Genomic DNA, 20,758 nt, shown 5'->3' with positions numbered 1-20,758 from the left:
AGGATGATTTCCATCTCTGTAATTCAGTAGAAGAATAGCTTGGACAAGAAGATGGCAAGGGAAGCTGCCCAAAAAAGGCAGCAGAGGAGGGCCAACGTGCATAGGGCTTTAAGCTGGTATTTAAGTGTGCCATATTTTAATAGCTGATGATTTCAAGGGGGTTGGAAATAGAATGCTAAGGGAAAGTCATGTTTTTGCTGCCATCTACAGATGTCAAAGTGCAATTTTAAAAGTTGCTTAACACACGTATGCACCTACTCAGAAAGTGAGAATGTAGATGACAACATATGTAAAGTTTAAGTTCTAGTAAGTAAAATAATTTAGACATTATTATAGTAGCTTATTTTACTTTTCCTTCTAAAAATTTGTATATTTAATCAGTAATGTAAACTTTCTAACAACTCAAGGTGTGCTAAAACTTCTCATTGGGAGACCACTATAATAGCTCACTTGAAAGTGAGCCAGTCACCTCTCAGGGCAGGTTAGCCAGAGCCAAGGCAGCCAGTGGGTACTTTGAGAGTTAATAAAGTGATTTCTGTGAGGAATGAGATGAACTGAATTTTACTCCCACATTTTCCTGCATTTCTCTGGTTGTTATTAGAATTACTATGAATTCCTGTAATCTCAGCACTTTGGGAGGCCGATGCAGGCGGATCTCGAGGTCAGGAGATTGAGACCATCCTGGCCAACACGTTGAAACCCCCTCTCTACTAAAAATACAAAAAGTTAGCCGGGTATGGTGGTGGGCACCTGTAATCCCAGCTACTTGGGAGGCTGAGGCAGGAGAATCGCTTGAACCCGGGAGGCAGAGGTTGCAGTGAGACAAGATCGTGCCTCTGCACTTAAGCCTGGCAGCAGAGCGAGACTCCGTCTCAAAAAACAAAAACAAAAACAAAAACTATGAACTGCATTTTATACAAGTGTTTTTTATTGGTTTGGGCATGAGAAATCAATTAAAAAAACAAGTAAAAACAAAATGTGACAGTGATGTCACCTCTGAGATGTGTTATGCCCCTATGCTGTTTTCCGTACAATCTCCAATATTATTATGATGCTTCCACAACTTCCTTCTGTGTTATTTTTTAAGGGTTAAATATAGAAAAGAATTATTGGAAAGGCGTTTGATGGAGAAAAAGGAAGCGGCCCTTCAAGAAGCTCATGAAGACAAAGAGAGAGCAAGGCGGCTAGAAGCCCTTAGGAAACAGGTGTTTTTCATTTGGAAATTTTCATGGGTAGTTTTTTAAAAAAAATGTTTCTAAGTACTCTTAATAGCATTCTTACTGGGGCTTAGTTCATGGCATCTGCTATATAAAATGTAACTTTTCCAAATTGGGATACTGCTGTTCATTCCTAGGAGCAATTAAATTATATTGAACCATTTCCAGTTTCTCAGTGTATTGAAAGAACTTTATCATCACCTTTTAAAAAGCTCTCCCACTATTTAAGTATATCATATCACCTAGAGTTTATTAGCTGGATAGTATCCATTTACAACAGTGAGGCTCTACATCTAGTCTACGAATTTTACTGTCCTCAAAAAACCTGGTGGAGCTCGAGCAAGATAATCTTCTTTGGCACAGGAGCCTCCCTTTGGAAACATTCCACAGTCAACAAATGTGTTAAAAATTACTTTTTAGAAAATATCTATGTTGTGGAGAAATAAAAGCCTCCCATCACTTTGCCTAGTGAAAGTAAGCAAAAGTAGATGAAAATGGATGGTAGATGGCAAGGGTAAGAATTTGAGAACTTGGGAAATGTGATAGTTTTACTTGGTAGTTTTTCAGAGTTTTGAACTTGAAGTGGTTGTTTCAACTCAAAATCTCTAAAATCTTCATTGACACCGTTTCCCAGCTAATAGGAAAGGGCTACTTGGTTCCCTCCTATGTTGCTGGAGGGAACACAGAATCATGGATAAGAACTTGGCCTCTGGTGTCCTTCCAACGTGGTACAAGCTGGTTCTGTACTCACCAGCACTGGAAACAGGTCATTTACTTAACCTTCGTAAACTTTATTTCCTCTTCTGAAAAATGGGAATAATAGTGTCTGTCTTATAGATTTGCAATAATGTGAGTTCAAATTTATTATTTACTAAGTGTAAAGTCTTCTTCTAAATGCTGTTAGGTATTACTTTAATTTCTATAACAACTTTATGATGTGGGCAGTATTAATATCCCCATTTCATAGGAGAGGAAACAGAGCAGACACAGAGGTTAGGTGCTTTCCTCAAAGTCACACAGCTAGTAAATGTTATACTGATTCAAACCAAGGAACTCTAGCTAAATGAGATGGTATAGATGTGGTGTAAATACATACAACTATTATATCATCATCTTCTTTGATAAAAAAATTATAAAGATAAATGTAAAGCATAGGAATGTAAGTCCTGGTAATCCTGGATCCTACAAAATTTTAGTTATTCAACCATTAGCAAGTATTTATATACCATGGCCTTCTGGGTACAAGATTTAATGTCACTATTACTAAACACATTCTTGTTCAAAACATAACTTTGATAACTACACAGTCTATGTGATTAGAATTCTTTCCATCTGTGAATGCTTCAAAAGAGGAAATAGCTGTTATCTCTTATCTATAATCAGTATTTAGAACTGTGATGGAAGCTATTTTAGCTAGCAAACCTAAAATAATTAAAGCATGTTCAACCCTCAGTTATTTTATTACAGTCTTTAAATGGCATTAAGAATGCCACTTTCTTCATGCTAATTCTTGACTTTCAGAATTAATAGGCAGGTGTTACTAATGGTGCATATCATTTACAGAATTAGTGACTTCTTTTCATTAAGATGCAGGTTTGAATTATAAAAGACAAGGGCATTTGGGTTAAAATGACTTTGCAATTTTTCAGTAGAAGGAGGACAATGGTTTACAGCAGTCCCTAGAAATCTAGTTGCCTGTTACAAAGGAAATTCACCCACCTTGCTTACTAATGCCAACACACTTGACTTGACCCATGACTTATATGCTCTAGATCTAGGTCAATCAGATTAAACTTCCTAGAAAACTTCATGGGGTTGTTACCATAACCATAAATTACTAATGGTTAAAAAGTGAATTTTTTTTTTTTTTTTTACTTTCTATGACTTTCAAGTTGGTTGAATATGTAAGATTTTCTATGCGAGGATTTCCTGTGACTTCATATCAGAAAGATAAATTGTTATCTGAAATTAATTATAATTATTCAATCATTAGCAAATAACTATATGCCATAGCATTTTAATATTTTGTCTTATATGTATTGTCTTGTTTTGTGTTAACTCCTTTGTGGATCTCTAGGACTGGCCAATTAATACTTTTTTCTGCCCTTTTCTCCCAGGCTTTACCTTTAATAAAATTTCCAACTTTAACGGGCATTAGACATCAATAATGTTGCCCAGAAATATTTAGTTTGTACCTTGTTCCAAGTAGCCATGCTTTCTCATTTTTAGGTTGCTGTTGTTGCTCAATTTGATCCTGTTAGAATGATGTCAGATACAATGGCATCGAAAGCTAGGATGGGCATTGAAATTGAAGAAGAATTTATTCTTCAAAAGCCACTCTTCACATTGAATACATACAATGAACAGCAGGTAATTATGGAAATTAGCATGACTGATGAAAAAGCCATGATGATGGTAAAGGCTGTAGAAGTGTGTGTTTGGGGTTACAATAGTTTTCAATATTTACATTTGAATATCACACATATTAGCATAATTTTTACTTCTAAATGATAGTACATAATTGCTACATAATTCTAAATATTACAAACTAGTTAATAGGCTACCACAGAACAAGAGCTTACCTAAAAATGTTATAAATCTGTCATTGAAACTTATTTTTTAAATTAAAAAAATGCTTTATAAAATTTTATTTGAGAGTTCTGTATTAATATTGTATTTTGTTGTTTAAATGTTTCTCTGTTACATTAAGAATTATATTTAAATTCATAATATAAATTATATTAAATAAACAACTGATATTGATGACAAAGCAGAGGAAAGCTTTTAGAAATGAAAATGAACAGATGATAATACATCAGAGCTAATGATAAAACATTTTCTACAGAAAAAGGTGTTAAGAGCTTATTTAACCATTTTTGGGAACCTAGGGTTCATTTTAGTCTGTGCTTGTAACTGAGAAAGGATTTTTAAAAGATCTTTTAGATGGATGGATTGACGAATGGAGGGTCGGAGGGAGAACAGATGAATGGATGGATGGAAGGATGGATGGATGAGTGGATGATATGTCAGTCACTGAAATTAAAAGAGAAAGTAGTTGTCAATTTTACAAATCTAAGGAGAGAAGCTAAATAATCATTTAATTATTTAAAAACCAGGAAACCATCCATTCATCCGCTTATGTCTCTACTTTGTGTGATATACTTTGCTAGGGACTCTAAAGAGGCATAATTCATTCATTTATTAATTGAACCAACATTTATGCAACATATATTTTATTCTGGCTCTGTGTATGGTGCCTGGGCTACATCTGAGCAAGATAGGCTGATCTTGTCTGGAGGAAGTGAGCAAAAGAGCCCGCTGGGGAAGGAAAGTAGCATGTACAGCAACAATGCCACTCGGGTGGGATCAACTCTATAATGAAGGTCTAAGGGTTGCCCTAGGAAGAAGAAGGGAATAAATGGCTAACCCTGACTGGAGAAGTCAGAGAAGGTGTCAGAGAGGAAACTTCTGAGCCTTATCTTAGTCAAAGATTTTTGGAAGCAGAAGCAAAATCCACTCCAGATGATTTACAATAATAACAATAACAACAACAACAACAAAAATAGGTTGTGGGAGAGGATACATAGGGAGAAGGATTAATTACAAGGTTTAAGAGGTGTCTCTAGATCCTGGCTGCCAAAGTGAGGAGAATAGCTGAGGCTTGAAAGGATTGAAATCAGAAGCTGCAAAGTCTCAGGCTGCTGGGCTAACCCTTATCCTGATGAGACCTATTTCACCTCTGGGTTTGACCAAGCGGAAGAGGGTGGGACAAGGCTTTTCCTAGGATGTCTTCAGTGTGAGATACATGACAAGGGGTACATGACAAGTGCTGGGAGAGGAGACTGGAAACACGGGTTAGGTTCAGGCGGTGAAAAGCACAGTAGGTCTTGCTACTAAGGCATTTGACCAGTAGTAGCAAGTAGGCCTTGCTACTAAGGCATCTGTATGCAGATGCCAGACTTTGGAGCTTTAAATTGTATATAGTCATGTGCCCCATAACAGTGTTTTGGTCAAAGACGGACCACATATATGTTGGTGGTCCCTTAAGATTATAACTGAGCTGAAAAATTTCTATTGCCTAGTGGCGTCTTAACATCACAGCACAATGCATTTCCTCTTCTGTGGTTAGATTCACAAGTACTTAGCATTGTGTTACTATTTCCTACGGTCATGAGCGCAGTAACATGCTGTACAGGCCGCAGCCTAGGAGCAGTGGCCTATATCATACAACCTAGGTATGTAGAAGGCTGTACCATCCCAGTTTCTGTAAGTACATGCTATGACATTCACACAACAAAATTGCCTAAGGACACATTTCTCAGAATGTATCCTTGTCATTATGTGACACACAACTATAATCAGATTTATGTTTTAGCTCTGTGTACTGAATGTAAAATTGGTGGGGGTGGGCGTGGGTTGGGGTGAGTTCCTTTTAAAATAACAGAGCCTTCATAGAAGTAGTGGTGGTGGTGGGGTCATGAATGGCTCTGGCTGAGAAAGGGAGGGGACAAAGAAAGTAAGGATGATTCCAAGCTAGACAACAAGTAATATTAAGAGCTGGTGTTGGCCAGGCACGGTGGCTCACGCCTGTAATCCCAGCACTTTGGGAGGCCAAGGCGGGCAGATCACGAGGTTAGGAGATTGAGACCATCCTGGCTAACACGGTGAAACCCCGTCTCTACTAAAAATACAAAAAATTAGCCGGGCATGGTGGCAGGCACCTGTAGTCCCAGCTACTCAGGAGGCTGAGGCAGGAGAATGGCGTGAACCCGGGAGGCAGAGCTTGCAGTGAGCCGAGCTCATATCACTGCACTCCAGCCTGGGTGACAAAGTCAGACACCGTATCAAAAAAAAAAAAAAAAAAAAAAAAAAAAAACCAGAGTGGTGTTTTGGATTCAAATCCACATCCACTGTTTATTGGCTGGGTGCACTTGTATAAGCTATTTGTATCTTTATGCCTTGTTTTCCTCATCTGTAAAATAATTACTTACAAAGCCCTTGTGAGCATTAGAGATAATAAATGTTCACTGCCTAAAATATTTCCGGGCACCTAGTAGTAATTCAGTAAATTATAATCATCTGGTGGTGCTGCCATTAACCATATAAGAATACAGAAAGAAAAACAGATTTAGGCAAAGAGAGAATTTGTTTTACTTATACCATGTTTAGAGTAAAAGTATCTAGTACGTATTTACAAGAAACTGATGGGCTGCCTGTGGGGAAGGGAATTGGGAAGATGGAAGTCCCAGTAGTGGGGAGATCTCCATTTCATGCTCTAGCTCTGCAAAAATTGAATAATAAAAAAAATTTAAGCCTCACAATGTGGAGCTGAAGAGAGGTGAGTCCTGGATGTAATTGGGAGTCAATGGCATACAGGTTGCACATGAATCACTGGAGCACATGAGAGTGGACCAGGGAGAAGACATTGAGACAGAAGAGGAAAAACCTGGGTCTTAGGCTCAAATTTGTTGCTTCTCAGACACAAATCTCTGTATTATTCTTGACTTCATACTCATTGTTGCCCCAAGGCCTGTATCTGATCAACTGCCAAGTACTATTGATTCTTGTTTTCATAGTGTTTCTGACGATTATCTCTTCCTTGCTACCAGCCAAGTTCAGACATTTATCACTTTATGTCTAGACAATTGTAGTAAATTCCTAACCACTCTTTTGGCCTCCGTTTCTTCTTTCCCTGCTACCTTAATTTATTCTGAACTTACAATCAGACCCATCTTCCTATGCAACTACAGTGATTATATTATTTTTATTCAAAAACCAGAAACAAACATACCCTAGTAGCTCCTTAGACTCGGCATGGCCATGCAAGCCTTTTAAGTTCAAGTCCTTGTCTGAGAAGCATCTGTTTCCAGTGTTCCTCAATGATAACCAGTGCTCTGCTCAAACCACCCTTATCCCAGGTTGACCTATTTCACCTCTGAGTTTGTATGTATCTTCCTTTCTCATTAGGTCTCTCTTCCTCCCCAGTCTGCTTTATAGACTAAGTTGGACTTTAAGGGTAGTTCAATTGCTCATCTTCACCTGAGACCATCCTCATGCCGCCAGCACCAGGAGATGCTCCCCCTTGTTTTACTACTTTTAGGGCATCTGCCACATGTTGCCATAATCTGTAGTTATCTGTCTACATTTTTATTGCCCCAATTCGCCTAAGAGCTTCTGGAGGGGCTGCTTTTACTAGCTTATTATCACATCCTCTAGGGGGACTTCAAATCCATGTAAAATGCCTCATTAGGTAAAATCCATATGTGGCCACCTTCTTATCATTTCAAACAGTCTCTGTTGACATTTAATATTCATAGGAGGAGGGGAAGAGGAATAAGATCCAATCAGCTATAAATGAAAACAGAAATTGAACTACTCATATGTCTACTCCCACTTAGATTGATGGAGGCATTTTCTACTTCTGTTTGAAATAGAAACCCAGCCTTGGAAGAAAAGTCCTATTGATTTTGTTTTTCAAGTGGTGGCCATGTGTTTAAGCTTAATTTAAATATTGCCAAATGATGGAGAAATTAAGATGCTTTTTAAAGACAGATGTATGAGGTTGTGGCTTAGATTTATTTTAATCAATGCTTATCTGTATTTTATAATTCCAGCCAGCAATAAGTAATAAATAGATAGTAGCACTGAAAGTAAGCTTCTTTTACTTCATCTTCTAATAATTTTAAGGCATTATATTTTGACTAATCTAGTACACAATATTCTATACACCCTACATTGGAAACCACTGAAGTACTGAAAAGTGATAATGTCAAAAAGGTTTGGATGCTTCCAAAATATAGTCACTGTATTCACAAAGTTTACTGTCACCTAGTCATCTGTCCAGAAAAAAAAAAAATTAGTTTGGGAAAACATGAAACTAAATGTTAAAAGTTATTTTAGTTCAATGAATTGCTATTTAAATTGTATTTTTATTTCTACAGATAATTTCTGACCCTAGGCTTCGCTTCGAGTTAGCGCTTCGAGAAGCTGGACTTCATAGAACACTTTATGCCAAAGAGATATTACCAAAAATTAGTCCTCGAAAACCTCCAAGGAAGGACATGGAGTCTACTGTATTTAAAATATAGAGCTCTTCCTCAAATTCTATATGTAAAGAGCATTTTTCTTTGAAAACATTTATATGGATAATAATAATTACTACTTTCTAAAATGTTTGAAATATCAGACATAGAAATCATAGCATCTATTAAAACAACTTTGCCTTTCTTTTGTGATTCTTAGAATTTTATGCACTATATTTCCTGTATCTTTAAGTTATATTTAATAGTACTAAATTCCCCCAAATTATGGAACTTAATTATGGCACATATAGTACTTATACTATAATTTAGCAAACTGCATGTTGGAGGTTGTGTTATCCTATAAAAAGAGCTCAAAATAACTTTGTAAGAATTATAAATTATGTAACTGCTACCTGCTAATGTTCATTTCTGCTTGTTATTTGAGAATTTGACTTTTTAATTATGGAAACTTCATTATCATTAATACTTCTATTATTTCTTGATTATTTTAAGAGGAGACTCAACCTTTCTCTAAATTTAGAAACCAATTTGGTACACCATGTTTACTGCAAACCAATCATCCAAACAATTTCATTTTGCAAATTAGCCCTTAAGAATAAATTAGAAATTAGAAAAAGCATTTCAAGCATGGGAATATCTGTTTTGGTTTGGAAACATGTATATTTGTGTGATTGTTTAGAAGAAATATTTAAAATTTCATAATATTTGGAATGCTGTCAAAAGTTCCAAATTATTAAATATTTAGATGATTTTATAGAAAAGGAGCATTTCAAACAAAACTCAAACATAAATATTTGACTATTTCTAAAAAATGATTTTTCAAGCAGAATAACAAGTTAGTGTTGTTGGTTGCCATTGTTACCGTTAAGATTACCCCCACTCCTTTTTCTCTCTATTGCAGCTCCCTGACATTTCCCACCTGCCTCCCAAGGGTTGCAGCCTCCGTGCAATTACTGGAATAATGTAAACAAACAAACAAACAAACAAAAAGACGTGTCCATCTAGTGGAATCTTTGACTTTATGATTGTCCTCAACATCATGGAAATAAAAAATACAAGTACAGCCTTGTTAGAATAAATCTTCACAAAAGATTCTATGGGCAATATCCTTATCTGCATTCCAAAATTCATTCTAACACCCTTCTTGTTGCCGCATCATAACATCTCATAAAAAGAGAGGAAGGAGTGTTTAACAAGAGCTAGGGAGTAGTGAGCATTATTGTTATCCTTACGGTGTCTCCCAGGGTTACAGTATTCCTTTATGGGTCCTCAGTTTGCTTGATGTGGCGCCTCAGACATAGACCCAAGAAAGCCCTGCCATGTCAGAGCATACCCCGTCTAAACAGCATGACACCGATATTCCTCAGAGTCCACAGATCCTTCCCAACATCAACATCCACACGGATGTCCAGCAGATCACACTCAGATTCCAGCTGAATATCATCCCCTTTACGTTTTCCCAACGGACTAGTAGCTGGTGATAGTACTGTGAGGGATAGCACCACCATTTTGAGAACAATCGATGACATGTGGAGGCTCCTTGTAGACTCTGGGTATTAGACCTTTGTCAGATGGATAGATTGCAAAACATTTCTCCCATTCTGTAGGTTCTCTGTTCACTCTGATGATAATTTCTTTTACTATACAGAAGCTGTTTAGTTTAATTAGATCCCATTTGTCAATTTTTGCTTTTGCTGCAATTGCTTATGGCATTTTCATCATGAAATCTTTGCCTGTGACTTTGTCCTGAATGGTATTGCCTAGATTTTCTTCTCAGATTTTTATGGTTTGGGGGTTTTACATTTACATCTTTAATCCATCTTGAGTTCATTTTTGTATAAGGTGTAGGGAAGGAGTCCACTTTCAGTTTTCTGCATATGGCTAGCCAGTTCTCCGAGGACTGTTTATTGAATAAGGAATCCTTTCCCCATTGCTTTTTTTTGTTTTTCAGATTTGTCAAAGATCAACTCTAACTAGCATTTTTTAATGAAACAAAATTGAATAAAGAAATCTGAAATCCAAATGGCCAATGAACATATGAAAGGATAGAAGTACCAATTAAAGCCCACAATGAATTGCCAATACATACCCACCAGATTGGCAATAGTGTCAAGAAATCTAAAAATATCAAGTAGTGATAATATAGAACGATGGGAAACGCCTACTGGTAGTGGGAGTGTAAATTGGAAGCATTTGAACTTGTCTGATAAAGTTGAAAGTATTCATACTCTTTGATCCAGCAATTCTACTGCAAGATAGATGCTCTTGAGAAGCTCCTGCATGTGTGTAGGAGGACATAAACTAGGATTCCCAAATGAAAACAAGCAGAATGTTCATCAACAGTAAACAAATATAAAAAATGTGGTATATTCAAATACGGAATTGCATTCAGCAACGAAAATGAATAAAATAGCATCATGGACATAATATTTAGTGAAAGGAGCCAGATACAAGAACATGCATATGGTGTAGTATTATATTTATCTAAGGTACAAAAGCAGGACAAACTAACCTATATTATTTAGGGATATATGCATAAGTGGCAAAATAATAGAGAAAAATTGAATGGTTAAAAGTAAAATCAAGGTAATGATTACCTCTCAGAGATGGAGAGACAGTTGGGAATGGGGGCTTCCATGTTACTGAAAACATTTTATTGCTTAACCAGGGTAGTGAGTATAGGATCTGTCTGATTGTCCTTTAATGTCTACATAAGTGTTTTATTTATATACTATAATAGGTAATACTATAAATTCCCAATAAAATTTTAAAACTTAGAAAATTATGAAAAACAATATTTTAGTATATAAGTGCATTGGAAATAATCTTGTTAGCCAATTTCTGATTTAATATCCTTAATTTACATGTATTTCTGAGACAGGGAGGCCAGTCCCTACTCAGGAGTCATATTTACCCTGACATGGGATAGGATCCCCTTTATTTTCGTCCTCCCCAACCCATGTGCTCTGCTTCATGACTCTTGCCAGTCTAGTTAGACTAGTAGGCTTGAAAAAGAAAGAACAGAGAACATACCTGATAGGAGTAAGCACTGGGCCATGAAATTTTATTTCAATTACCTGTGTTTGTGTATAGTGGGTCATAAGAAAAATACATTTATTAGTGGGTAATGGTCCAAAAAAATTTAAAAACCACTAACCTCAATCCCATGGTTAACAAATGGGATATCCTGATACAGCTCCACATCTTTGAAGATGATGGGCTTGTTTCAAACTGAAAGGAAAGAATGTAATCCATCTGATAGAAATTCCCTTACCTCCCTACCGCCAAATCTGCAAGTATACCCAAATGGGCATTTACCTTTTGCATCCTCTGGCAGATGGAGCAACCCTCCCTCTATCAGAGATCAGTGTTTCTATGTGTGTTTTGGGTTTCATCCCATCTCAACTCCGCAAGAACTTTTCTTTTTTGTTTATTCTTTTTCTCTTCTATATCTTCAAGCTCTCTCTCAGCATACAAATATGCTAGAATAAACTCCACTTTAAAAAGAAATCTCCGTTAACCCTGTATTGTCCCCTAGCTACCAGGCTATATCTCTGCTCCTCTTCTCAAGCAAACATTTTTAAAGAGTTGCCAATAGCCATTATATGTCTCTTTTCATCTTCCAGTTACTGTCACTCATTTGATTTAGCTTTGCCTTCAACTCCTCTGACACTGCTTTCAGCAAGGTCACCAATGAACTGTGTGTTGGCAAATCTGATGACCACTTCTCAATTTTCGTCTTACTGACTTCATGATATTTGATTCAGTTGACAACTTCCCCATCTCAGAGCATGCTTTTCTCTTGGCTTCTATGATACCAGCCTGCTTTACCTCTTGCTTCTCTGGTCATTCCTCAATTCCTTTTCTGACTCTTCCATCTCTATCCATCTCTAGATGTTGAAGTGCTCCAGGATTAGACCCTTTAACTCTATCTTTTTAATTGTATTATCAAAGGGAACATCCTTCAATGCTATACTTTACTTTTAGCTTTAAATTATGTCTTTTGAGTGTTTTTTAATTTACAGGTTTTCCCCCTCCATCCATTTTCCCCTTTTGCATTTTATTTTTTGAAGAAACAAAGAAATTTATATGCAGAATTACCTTTGCTGGATTTTGTTGACTTTATCTTTTTGGTGTATTAATAGTTTAATATATTCCTCTCTCCTGTGTTCTTTGTGTTTGCCATAAATTGGTAGTTGACCCAGAGGCTTTATCAGACATAAGATTCAGGTCGTTCTCTTTTTTTCTTTTTTCCAAGGCTGCTTTATTGTGGTGGTGTGTTCCCCCAGCAGGATATACATATTGTCTGATGGAACCTCTTTTTGCAATTTTTGCTGCCACTAATTCTCAATGCCTAAGTCCATTAATTAATTACAGATTGCATGGTAGAGATATATTCAAATTCAATCACTCTTTCCTTTATTACCTAGAAAAATTATATAAAGAAAAAATTTTCCTCTTCTGGTATTTGATAGTATAAGAGGAGTAGGCTAAGTAAGTGTTTACATTTTGTTTTTGTTTTTGTTTTTTTTTACTTAACAGTTTTACAAATAATGAGTTTATTCTATCACATCCTACAAAGTTGATCAGTTTTGTTGTATCTTTATGAAGTTATGAATTTAAATGTATTTGATCATTTACTCTATTAAAGTGTTATCCTTACTGATGCTCCATTTATTCCCCCTTTGCCCAATGGAAACCTTTTCAGTTTGGCTCATGAATTCTATTAAGATAGCCTAATAGACTTGGTAACTCCCTTGCTATTCCAGTTATCTATTGCTATGCAATAAAACTTAGTGGTTCAAACTTCATTTTAAAAAATTATTTCTCATGTTTCTATGAGTCGACTGGGCTCTACTGGGTAGTTCTCACTTGGGGCCTATATTAATTTCCTATTACTGCTGTAACAAATTACCACAAATGTAATGGTTTAAACAATGTAAATCTATCTTATAGTTTTGGGAGGTCGAAATCAGAATTGAATCTCACTGGGCTAAAATCACAGTGTTGACAGGGCTGTATTCCTTTCTCAGGGCTCTAGGAGATAATCGGTTTCTTTGCCTGCTCCGGCTTCTAGAAGCTGCCTATAGTCCTTAGCTTACGCTGTCTTTCTTTTATCTTCAAAACTAGCAATGGCAGGCCTAATCCTTCTCACATCCCAGCACGCCACACTCCTCTTCTGCCTCCCTCTTCCACTGTTCAGAACTCTTGTGATCACATTAAGCCCACTCTGATAATTCAGAATAACCTCCCTGTTTTAAGATCAGGTGATTAGCGATCAGAATGCCCTTTGCCATGTAACATAACATTAACAGATTATGGAGATTAGGAAATTGACATCTTTGGGAGACGTTTTCTGCCTACCATGGGGTATATTATAAATTTGTAGTCAATTGCTAGTTGAGGGTGTAGTCATCCAAAAGTTCAACTTGGCTGAATGAACAAGAGGACTCACTTACCTGACTGGCAGTTGATGCTGGTTGTTGGCTGGGAGCTCATCTGAGGTTGTCAATGGGACTGACCACCTACACATGACCTCTTAAGATGGCTTGGCTTTTCATAGAATGGTAGCTGGGTTCCAAGATAGAATTTTCCAAGAGCAAACATTCTGAGAGGTATAAAATGCAAGCTTCTAGACCAGTTAAGATCTACTGCTGGAACTGGGATAGGGTCTCTTCCTCCATACTTTTTTCATCAAAGCAGTCATAGAACTCCCCCAGATTAAAAGGAGTTGAGAAAAAGGTCCACTTATTGGTAGCAAGGTCACATTGGATAAAAGTATGTGAAACAGGAAATATTTTTGCAGCCACTTTTTGAAATCTGTCATGTTTGCTATTGGGCATAACAAGATGTTTTAAGCTCACTTTTTTTTTTCACTTAGCAAAAGTTTATTGAACACTTACTATGTGCCAGGCACATGTGAGTAAAAAGAACCATATCATATCAAAGTGTCTTTTCATTGTTGTTATTTTTTAAAATTTTTTATTATACTTTAAGTTCTAGGGTACATGTGCACAACGTGCAGGTTTGTTACATATGTATACATGTGCCATGTTGCTGTGCTGCACCCATTAACTAGTCATTTACATTAGGCATATCTCCTTATGCTATCCCTCCCCCTTCTCCCCACCCCATGACAGGCCCCAGTGTATGATGTTCCCCTTCATGTGCCCAAGTGATCTCATTGTTCAATTCCCACCTATGAGTGAGAACATGTGGTGTTTGGTCTTCTGTTCTTGCAATAGTTTACTGAGAATGATAGTTTCCAGCTGCATCCATGTCCTTACAAAGGACATGAACTCATCCTTTTTTATGGCTGCATAGTATTCCATGGTGTACATGTGCCACATTTTCTTAATCCAGTCTGTTATTAATGGACATTTGGGTTGGTTCCAAGACTTTGCTATTCTGACTAGTGCCACAATAAACATACATGTGCATGTGTCTGTATAGCAGCATGATTTATAATCCTTTGGGTATATACCCATTAATGGGATGGCTGGGTCAAATGGTATTTCTTGTTCTAGATCCTCGAGGAATCGCCACACTGTCTTCCACAATGGTTGAACTAGTTTACAGTCCCACCAACAGTGTAAAAGTGTTCCTATTTCTCCACATCCTCTCCAGCACCTGTTGTTTCCTGACTTTTAATGATTGCTATTCTAACTGGTGTGAGATAGTATCTCATTGTGGTTTGATTTGCATTTCTCTGATGGCGAGTGATGAGGAACATTTTTTCATGTGTCTGTTGGCCGCATAAATGTCTTCTTCTGAGAAGCGTCTGTTCATATCCTTTGCCCACTTTTTGATGGAGTTAAGCTCATTTTGAATATTTCTTGCTCTGACCTGGAACTAACCTTTTCTCTGAGAAGCTTTGGTTCTGTTTATTGGAAAATGGTCATTCAAAACCAAAATTTGGATGCAAAAATACACATTGCTACTAGGTTGGTCTTCTATTCTAGACCTTTTCAATGAGCATCGTTAGAAAATACACACACACACACTCCCATACATATACATATACATATACATATACATATACATATACATATACATATATACAAAACAGGCCAAGTGCGGTGGCTCATGCCTGTAATCCCAGTACTTTGGGAGGCTGAGACAGGTGGATCGCTTGAGGCTAGGAGTTCAGGACCAGCATGGCCAACATGGTGAAACCCTGTCTCTATTAAAAATATGAAAATTAGTAAGGTGTGGTCGAGAGCACCTGTAAGCCCAGCTATTCAGTAGGCTGAGGCATGAGAATCACTTGAACCCAGGAAGTGGAGGGTGCAGTGAGCTGAGATCACGCCCCTGCACTCCAACTTAGGTGACAGAACAAGGCTCGGTCTCAAAAAAAAAAAAAAAAAAGAAAAGAAACAAAAAACAACAACAAATCCAGATATATGCATATATTATCTACAGATAAAATATTTTATTTATTTATTCTGTTACTTCAAATTCCATAAGATTTTCACTTGATAATGTTGTATTTTACTTTTGTATTTTCTTTTTTCCTTACTGACAATTCTGGTGGCCAATTACACACACATGTTAGAGTATGACATAATTACTAATTTACATTATCCCACATTTTACCCACAAAAGTCTTAGAATAAAATACCAATATAATAAAAACAAAAATAATAAAATTTGGGGTTATTACGCCTTTCCTATTCTTTTTCCTTTTGTTATCTATATTGTGAGGGATTATGTAGGTATTATACATATTCTCTTTTATCCGTGATTGAATCTTATTCTTTAAGTAAATACATATTTACTGATACTGTCAGTTATTATGTCAGTTTCTCTCTTGTCATTTAGGTGGTGTGAAGCCCGTTTTCCAGAAGATTATTCAGGAATTGGTCATCAAACAATATTTTCTGGGTCCTTGAATGTTAATAACAGATTGATGGTCATCTTTATTGTTGAAAATAAATTTTTCCTGGGTCTAAGATACTTTCACGTTTTCTTTTCTTAGCATAAAGTGTCAAAGGGCTGGTTATAATATAGTTTTCTTTCCCTAAGAATCACTTGATCTTTTTGCCTGATTAGAGTTTTTTTCACTTTCTTTATAATACAGCAGTTTTACTGGACTTTATCTTTGTGTTTGTCATTCTGGGTTAATACACTTAGTAAATTATATTCCCTTTCACAATGTAAATTCAATTTTATTTCAGGAATTTTTTAAAATTATAATTTTTAGTGTTTGTTATACTTTTTCCCCGGGACTCTTATTATGCTATTTTGCTATGTTGGATCTTCTTTGCCTATAGTCTTTATTTGTCACTTTGTTTTGAATTCTTTTAATCTCTTTTTTCATTTTTAAAAAATTTTTTATTTGGAAATAACTTTATAGAATAGCTGCAAGAATAAAACTGTTGTAACTTTAACCCAGATTCTCCTATTGTTAACATTTTATTCAACTTTTAAATTGCTTTTGTATTCTTCTTTAATTTGATTCATTTCTACAGCCTTTTTTATCTTTCAAGACATTGACTTTTTATTGTGATAAATATACACAATATAAAATTTACTATTTTAACCATTTTTAAGCATACAATTAAGTGGCATTAAGTATTTTCACATTATTGTGCAACCATCACATCTCTACATCTTCAGAACTTTTTCATCATCTCAACCTGAAACTCTGAACCCATTAAACAAAACTACCCACCTCCTCCCCTCAGCCTGTGGTAACCACTATTCTAATTTTTTTCTCTATTAATTTTTCTATTCTAGGTACTTCATATAAGCAGAATCATATAATACTTGTCCTTTTATGTGTGACTTATTTCACTTACCATAATGTTTTCAAGGTTCATCCGTGTTGTGGAATGTATCAGAATTTCATTCCTTTTTAAGGCTGACAACATCTTCTATGTAGAAAACCTTAAAGATTACACACTTATACAAACTATTAGAACCAACAAGCAAATTTTGTTTATTCATCTGTCAAAGGACATTTGGATTGTTTTCACCTTTTGGCTATAATAACAGTGCTATAAACATTGATGTACAAATACCTGTTCAAACCACTACATTTAATTCTTTTGAGAATATACTCAGAAGTGAAATTGGTAAATGATATGGTAGTTTTATGTTTAGGATTTTGAGGAACTGCCATGCTGTTTTCCACAGTGGCTTTGCCATTTTACATTCCCATTAGCAAGGCATAAGAGTTCCAATTTATCTACATCCTTGCTGGTACTTGTTATTTTCTGTTTTTGTTTGTTTGTTTGTTTGTTTTTTATCATAGCCATTTCAATGGGTGTGAATTGGTATCTCATTGTGATTTTGATTTGCATTTTCCTAATGCTGGTGAGAATTTTTTAGATGCTTTTTGGTCATTTGTATATATCTTCTTTGGAGGAATGTCTATTCAAGTCCTTTGCCCATTTTGAATTGGATTGGTTTGCTGTTGTTCTGTTGTAGGGGAGCTCCATATATTCCAGAAATTAATGCCTTATCAGATATATATAATTTCCAAATATTTTCTCCTATTCTGTAGGTTCCCTTTTTTATCCTGCTGATAGTATCCTCTGATATACAAAAATTTTTAATATCAATGTCCAATTTATTTTTTCTTTTGTTGCTGTGTTTTTACTGTCATATCCAAAAATTCATTGCCAAACCCAATGTCGTGGAGCTTTTTCTCCATGTTTTCTAATAAGAGTTTTATAGTTTTAGTACCTACATTTAGAACTTTCATCCACTTTAAGTTATTTTTTGTATACGGTAAGAATCCACTTTCATCCTTTTGCATGTGGATATTGTTTTCTCAGCACTGTTTGTTTAAAAGACTGTGCTTTTAATTGAATGGTCTTGTCACCCTTGTTGAAAATCAGTTGACCATATATGCGAGGGCTTATTTCTATTCCATTGGTCTGTCTGTCTTTAGGCTAATACCATGCTAACCTAAAGACATTAGTCTGATCACTGTAACTTTGTGGTACGTTTTGAAATCAGGAAGTCCTTCAACTTTGTTCTTTTTCACGATTGTTTTGTTCTTATTTTTTCGAGATTTTTTTGGCTAGTCAGAGTTCATTGAATTCCATACAAATTTTAGAATTTAAAAAATATTTCTGTAAAACAATGCCATTGGTTTTTAATGGGGAGTGCATTACATCTTTGGATTGCTTTGGGTAATATAGATATCTTAAAAATATTAAGTCTTCCAATCCATGAGCACAGGATATCCTTCTGTTTATTTATGTCTTCTTTATTTCTTTCAGCAGTATTTTGTATGTTTCATTGTACAAGTCTTCCATCTCTTTGGTTAAGTTAATTCGTGTTTTATTCTATTTGATGTTATTGTAAATGGAGTTGTTTCCCTTTCTGAATTTTTCATTGTTAGTGTACAGAAACACAACTGACTTTTGTACGTTGACTTTGTATCTTGCAACTTTGCTAAATTTGCTTATTGGTTCTAACAGTTTGTATAAGTGTGTAATCGTTAAGGTTTTCTACATAGAACACGCAAATGATTGCCGGGCGCGGTGGCTCACGCCTGTAACCCCAGCACTTTGGGAGGCCGAGGAGGGCAGATCACAAGGTCAGGAGATCGAGACCACGGTGAAACCCCTTCTCTACTGAAAATACAAAAAACTAGCCAGGCGAGGTGGCGGGCGCCTGTAGTCCCAGCTACTGGGGAGGCTGAGGCAGGAGAATGGCGGGAACCCGGGAGGCGGAGCTTGCAGTGAGCCGAGATCGCGCCACTGCACTCCAGCCTGGGCGACAGAGTGAGACTCCGTCTCAAAAAAAAAAGAACATGCAAATGATCATTTTACTTGTTTCTTTCCAATTTGGATGTTTTTATTTCTTTCTCTTGCCTAATTGCTCTGAAAAACCGTTATGATGTTATCAGTGGGTTTTTCATATATGGCCTTTATCATGTTGGAAAATTTCCTTTAATTCCTGATTTGTCAAATATTCTTTTTAAATCACAAAACAGTGTTGAATTTTGTCAAATGCCTTTTCTGCATCAATTGAGATGATTGTGTGATTTTATTTACTTTGTTCTGTTGATGTGGAGTATTACATTGATAGATTTTTGTATGTTGAATGATCCTTGAATTCCAGGAATAAATATCTTTTGTTCATGGCATATAATCATTTTAATATGCTGCTGAATTCAGTTTGCTAGTATTTTATTGAAGATGAAACTGACATTTTTGAAGAACACAGTGTCATTTTAAACAAAATAGAATGTTTTCCATTTGGTCTTTGCTTTTTAAATTTTTATATTTCTTACTTCCTATTTTTCAGGTATTATCTGTTGCATTTTAATTCATTTGCTCCTTGTAGTGTACTCTTCATTTCTAAAATATTTTTCTTTTATTTGTAATATTTCCAGAGATATATTACCTAATTTTTGAGTGTTCCTAATTCTGATTAATGTTATTTCATATATCGTTTTCATAGTTGTTTAGCTTTTTAGTTATTTTATTTTTTTAGGTTATAATTTTAATCTATTTTGTGGTAATGTTTTTCTAATGTGCATTAATTATTTTAGGGATATTCCTTGGCTTCTTGATCTGTTATCTGATGTTGACTTAAGATCTGATCCTCCCTTTCCTCATTTACACTTGAAATTAGTTTTCCTTGATTTTTAGAAATAGTTGTTATTCAAGATAGTTTCTCTAACCTCATGGCTCTAGAGCTCTCTCTTTTGTTTAATTTGTGCAATATTCAAAAAATTTGGAAGCTTATTTTCTGGAAATACATTTTCCCTTACTTTTATCTGGACCTTCCCTTTCCTTTAGTGCTCTTGTCTCTGTGCTGCTCAAATGGGCATCTCCTTGCTGGAGACGCTACAGTTTCTCTTCATTTGAACTCTTTGCCCTCAAAGTAAGTTTTGATGAGTTAGTTTGGGAGTTCATAGAGCCCAGACTTCTCTGGTCCTGTCAGACTTTACTGCAAACTCCTTTAACTCACTCATTATTAGAGGGTGTAAAACTCCTCTCAGTTTCAGATAAAATTTCCAGTGAGTACTTTTTGGATATTTTAGCATTCTCAAGTTCATCTGATGCCCCTTGTTTTTCTCTGGTTCCTCCTGCAAAGGTACTGATAAAGTGCAGTTCTTATTGGTGTCAGCGATTACTCCTCATCCACTCATATTTTACAGTCTATGGAAATATGCTGTCAACTATTGTTTTTGTTTGTTTGAGACAGAATCTTGCTCTGTTGCCAGGCTGGAGAGAAGTGGTGTGATCTCAGCTCACTGCAACCTCTGCCTCCTGGGTTCAAGCGATTCCCCTGCCTTAGCCTCTTGAGTAGCTGGGATTACAGTTGTGTGCCACGATGCTGGGCTGATTTTTTGTATTTTAATAGTGATGAGGTTTCACCACCTTTGCCAGGATGGTCTCGATCTCCTGACCTCGTGATATGCCCGCCTCCCAAAGTGCTGGGATTACAGGCATGAGCCACCACACCCAGCCACTGTCACCTGTTTTTAAGGATGATCTCCATGGGTATTTGGCTTTGTTATCCTATTTGCTC

At 36.1% G+C, this 20,758-nt stretch overlaps 1 protein-coding gene and 1 long non-coding RNA gene across 8 annotated transcripts in view; one reads left to right on the top strand and one right to left on the bottom strand.

Moving 5' to 3' along the window:
- LOC139357124 (uncharacterized) overlaps window positions 1-13,803 on the bottom strand; it is a 67,748-nt gene extending 53,945 nt beyond the window's left edge. Inside the window, exon 1 of the long non-coding RNA XR_011609797.1 lies at window positions 13,720-13,803. This is a non-coding gene — a long non-coding RNA (uncharacterized lncRNA). The remainder of the gene's footprint in view (window positions 1-13,719) is intronic.
- LOC105493206 (coiled-coil domain containing 148) overlaps window positions 1-15,273 on the top strand; it is a 285,928-nt gene extending 270,655 nt beyond the window's left edge. For 5 of the 7 annotated variants that reach the window (XM_071072801.1, XM_071072803.1, XM_011760724.3 and 2 more), the window contains 3 exons: window positions 1,088-1,205; window positions 3,447-3,587; window positions 8,159-15,268. In XM_071072801.1, the coding sequence (XP_070928902.1) occupies window positions 1,088-1,205; window positions 3,447-3,587; window positions 8,159-8,305 (406 nt within the window). In that variant the 3' untranslated portion in view covers window positions 8,306-15,268. Of the gene's footprint in view, window positions 1-1,087; window positions 1,206-3,446; window positions 3,588-8,158 lie in introns of all 7 variants that reach the window. The other 2 variants (XM_071072806.1, XR_011609794.1) reach the window with 2 other exon arrangements.
- Window positions 15,274-20,758: the final 5,485 nt, after the last annotated feature.

Source organism: Macaca nemestrina, chromosome 11, assembly GCF_043159975.1.
Source record: "Macaca nemestrina isolate mMacNem1 chromosome 11, mMacNem.hap1, whole genome shotgun sequence".
Lineage (NCBI taxonomy): Eukaryota > Metazoa > Chordata > Mammalia > Primates > Cercopithecidae > Macaca > Macaca nemestrina.
The sequence above is the reverse complement of the archived record's forward strand: the minus strand, read 5'-3'. Positions and strand labels throughout refer to the sequence as shown.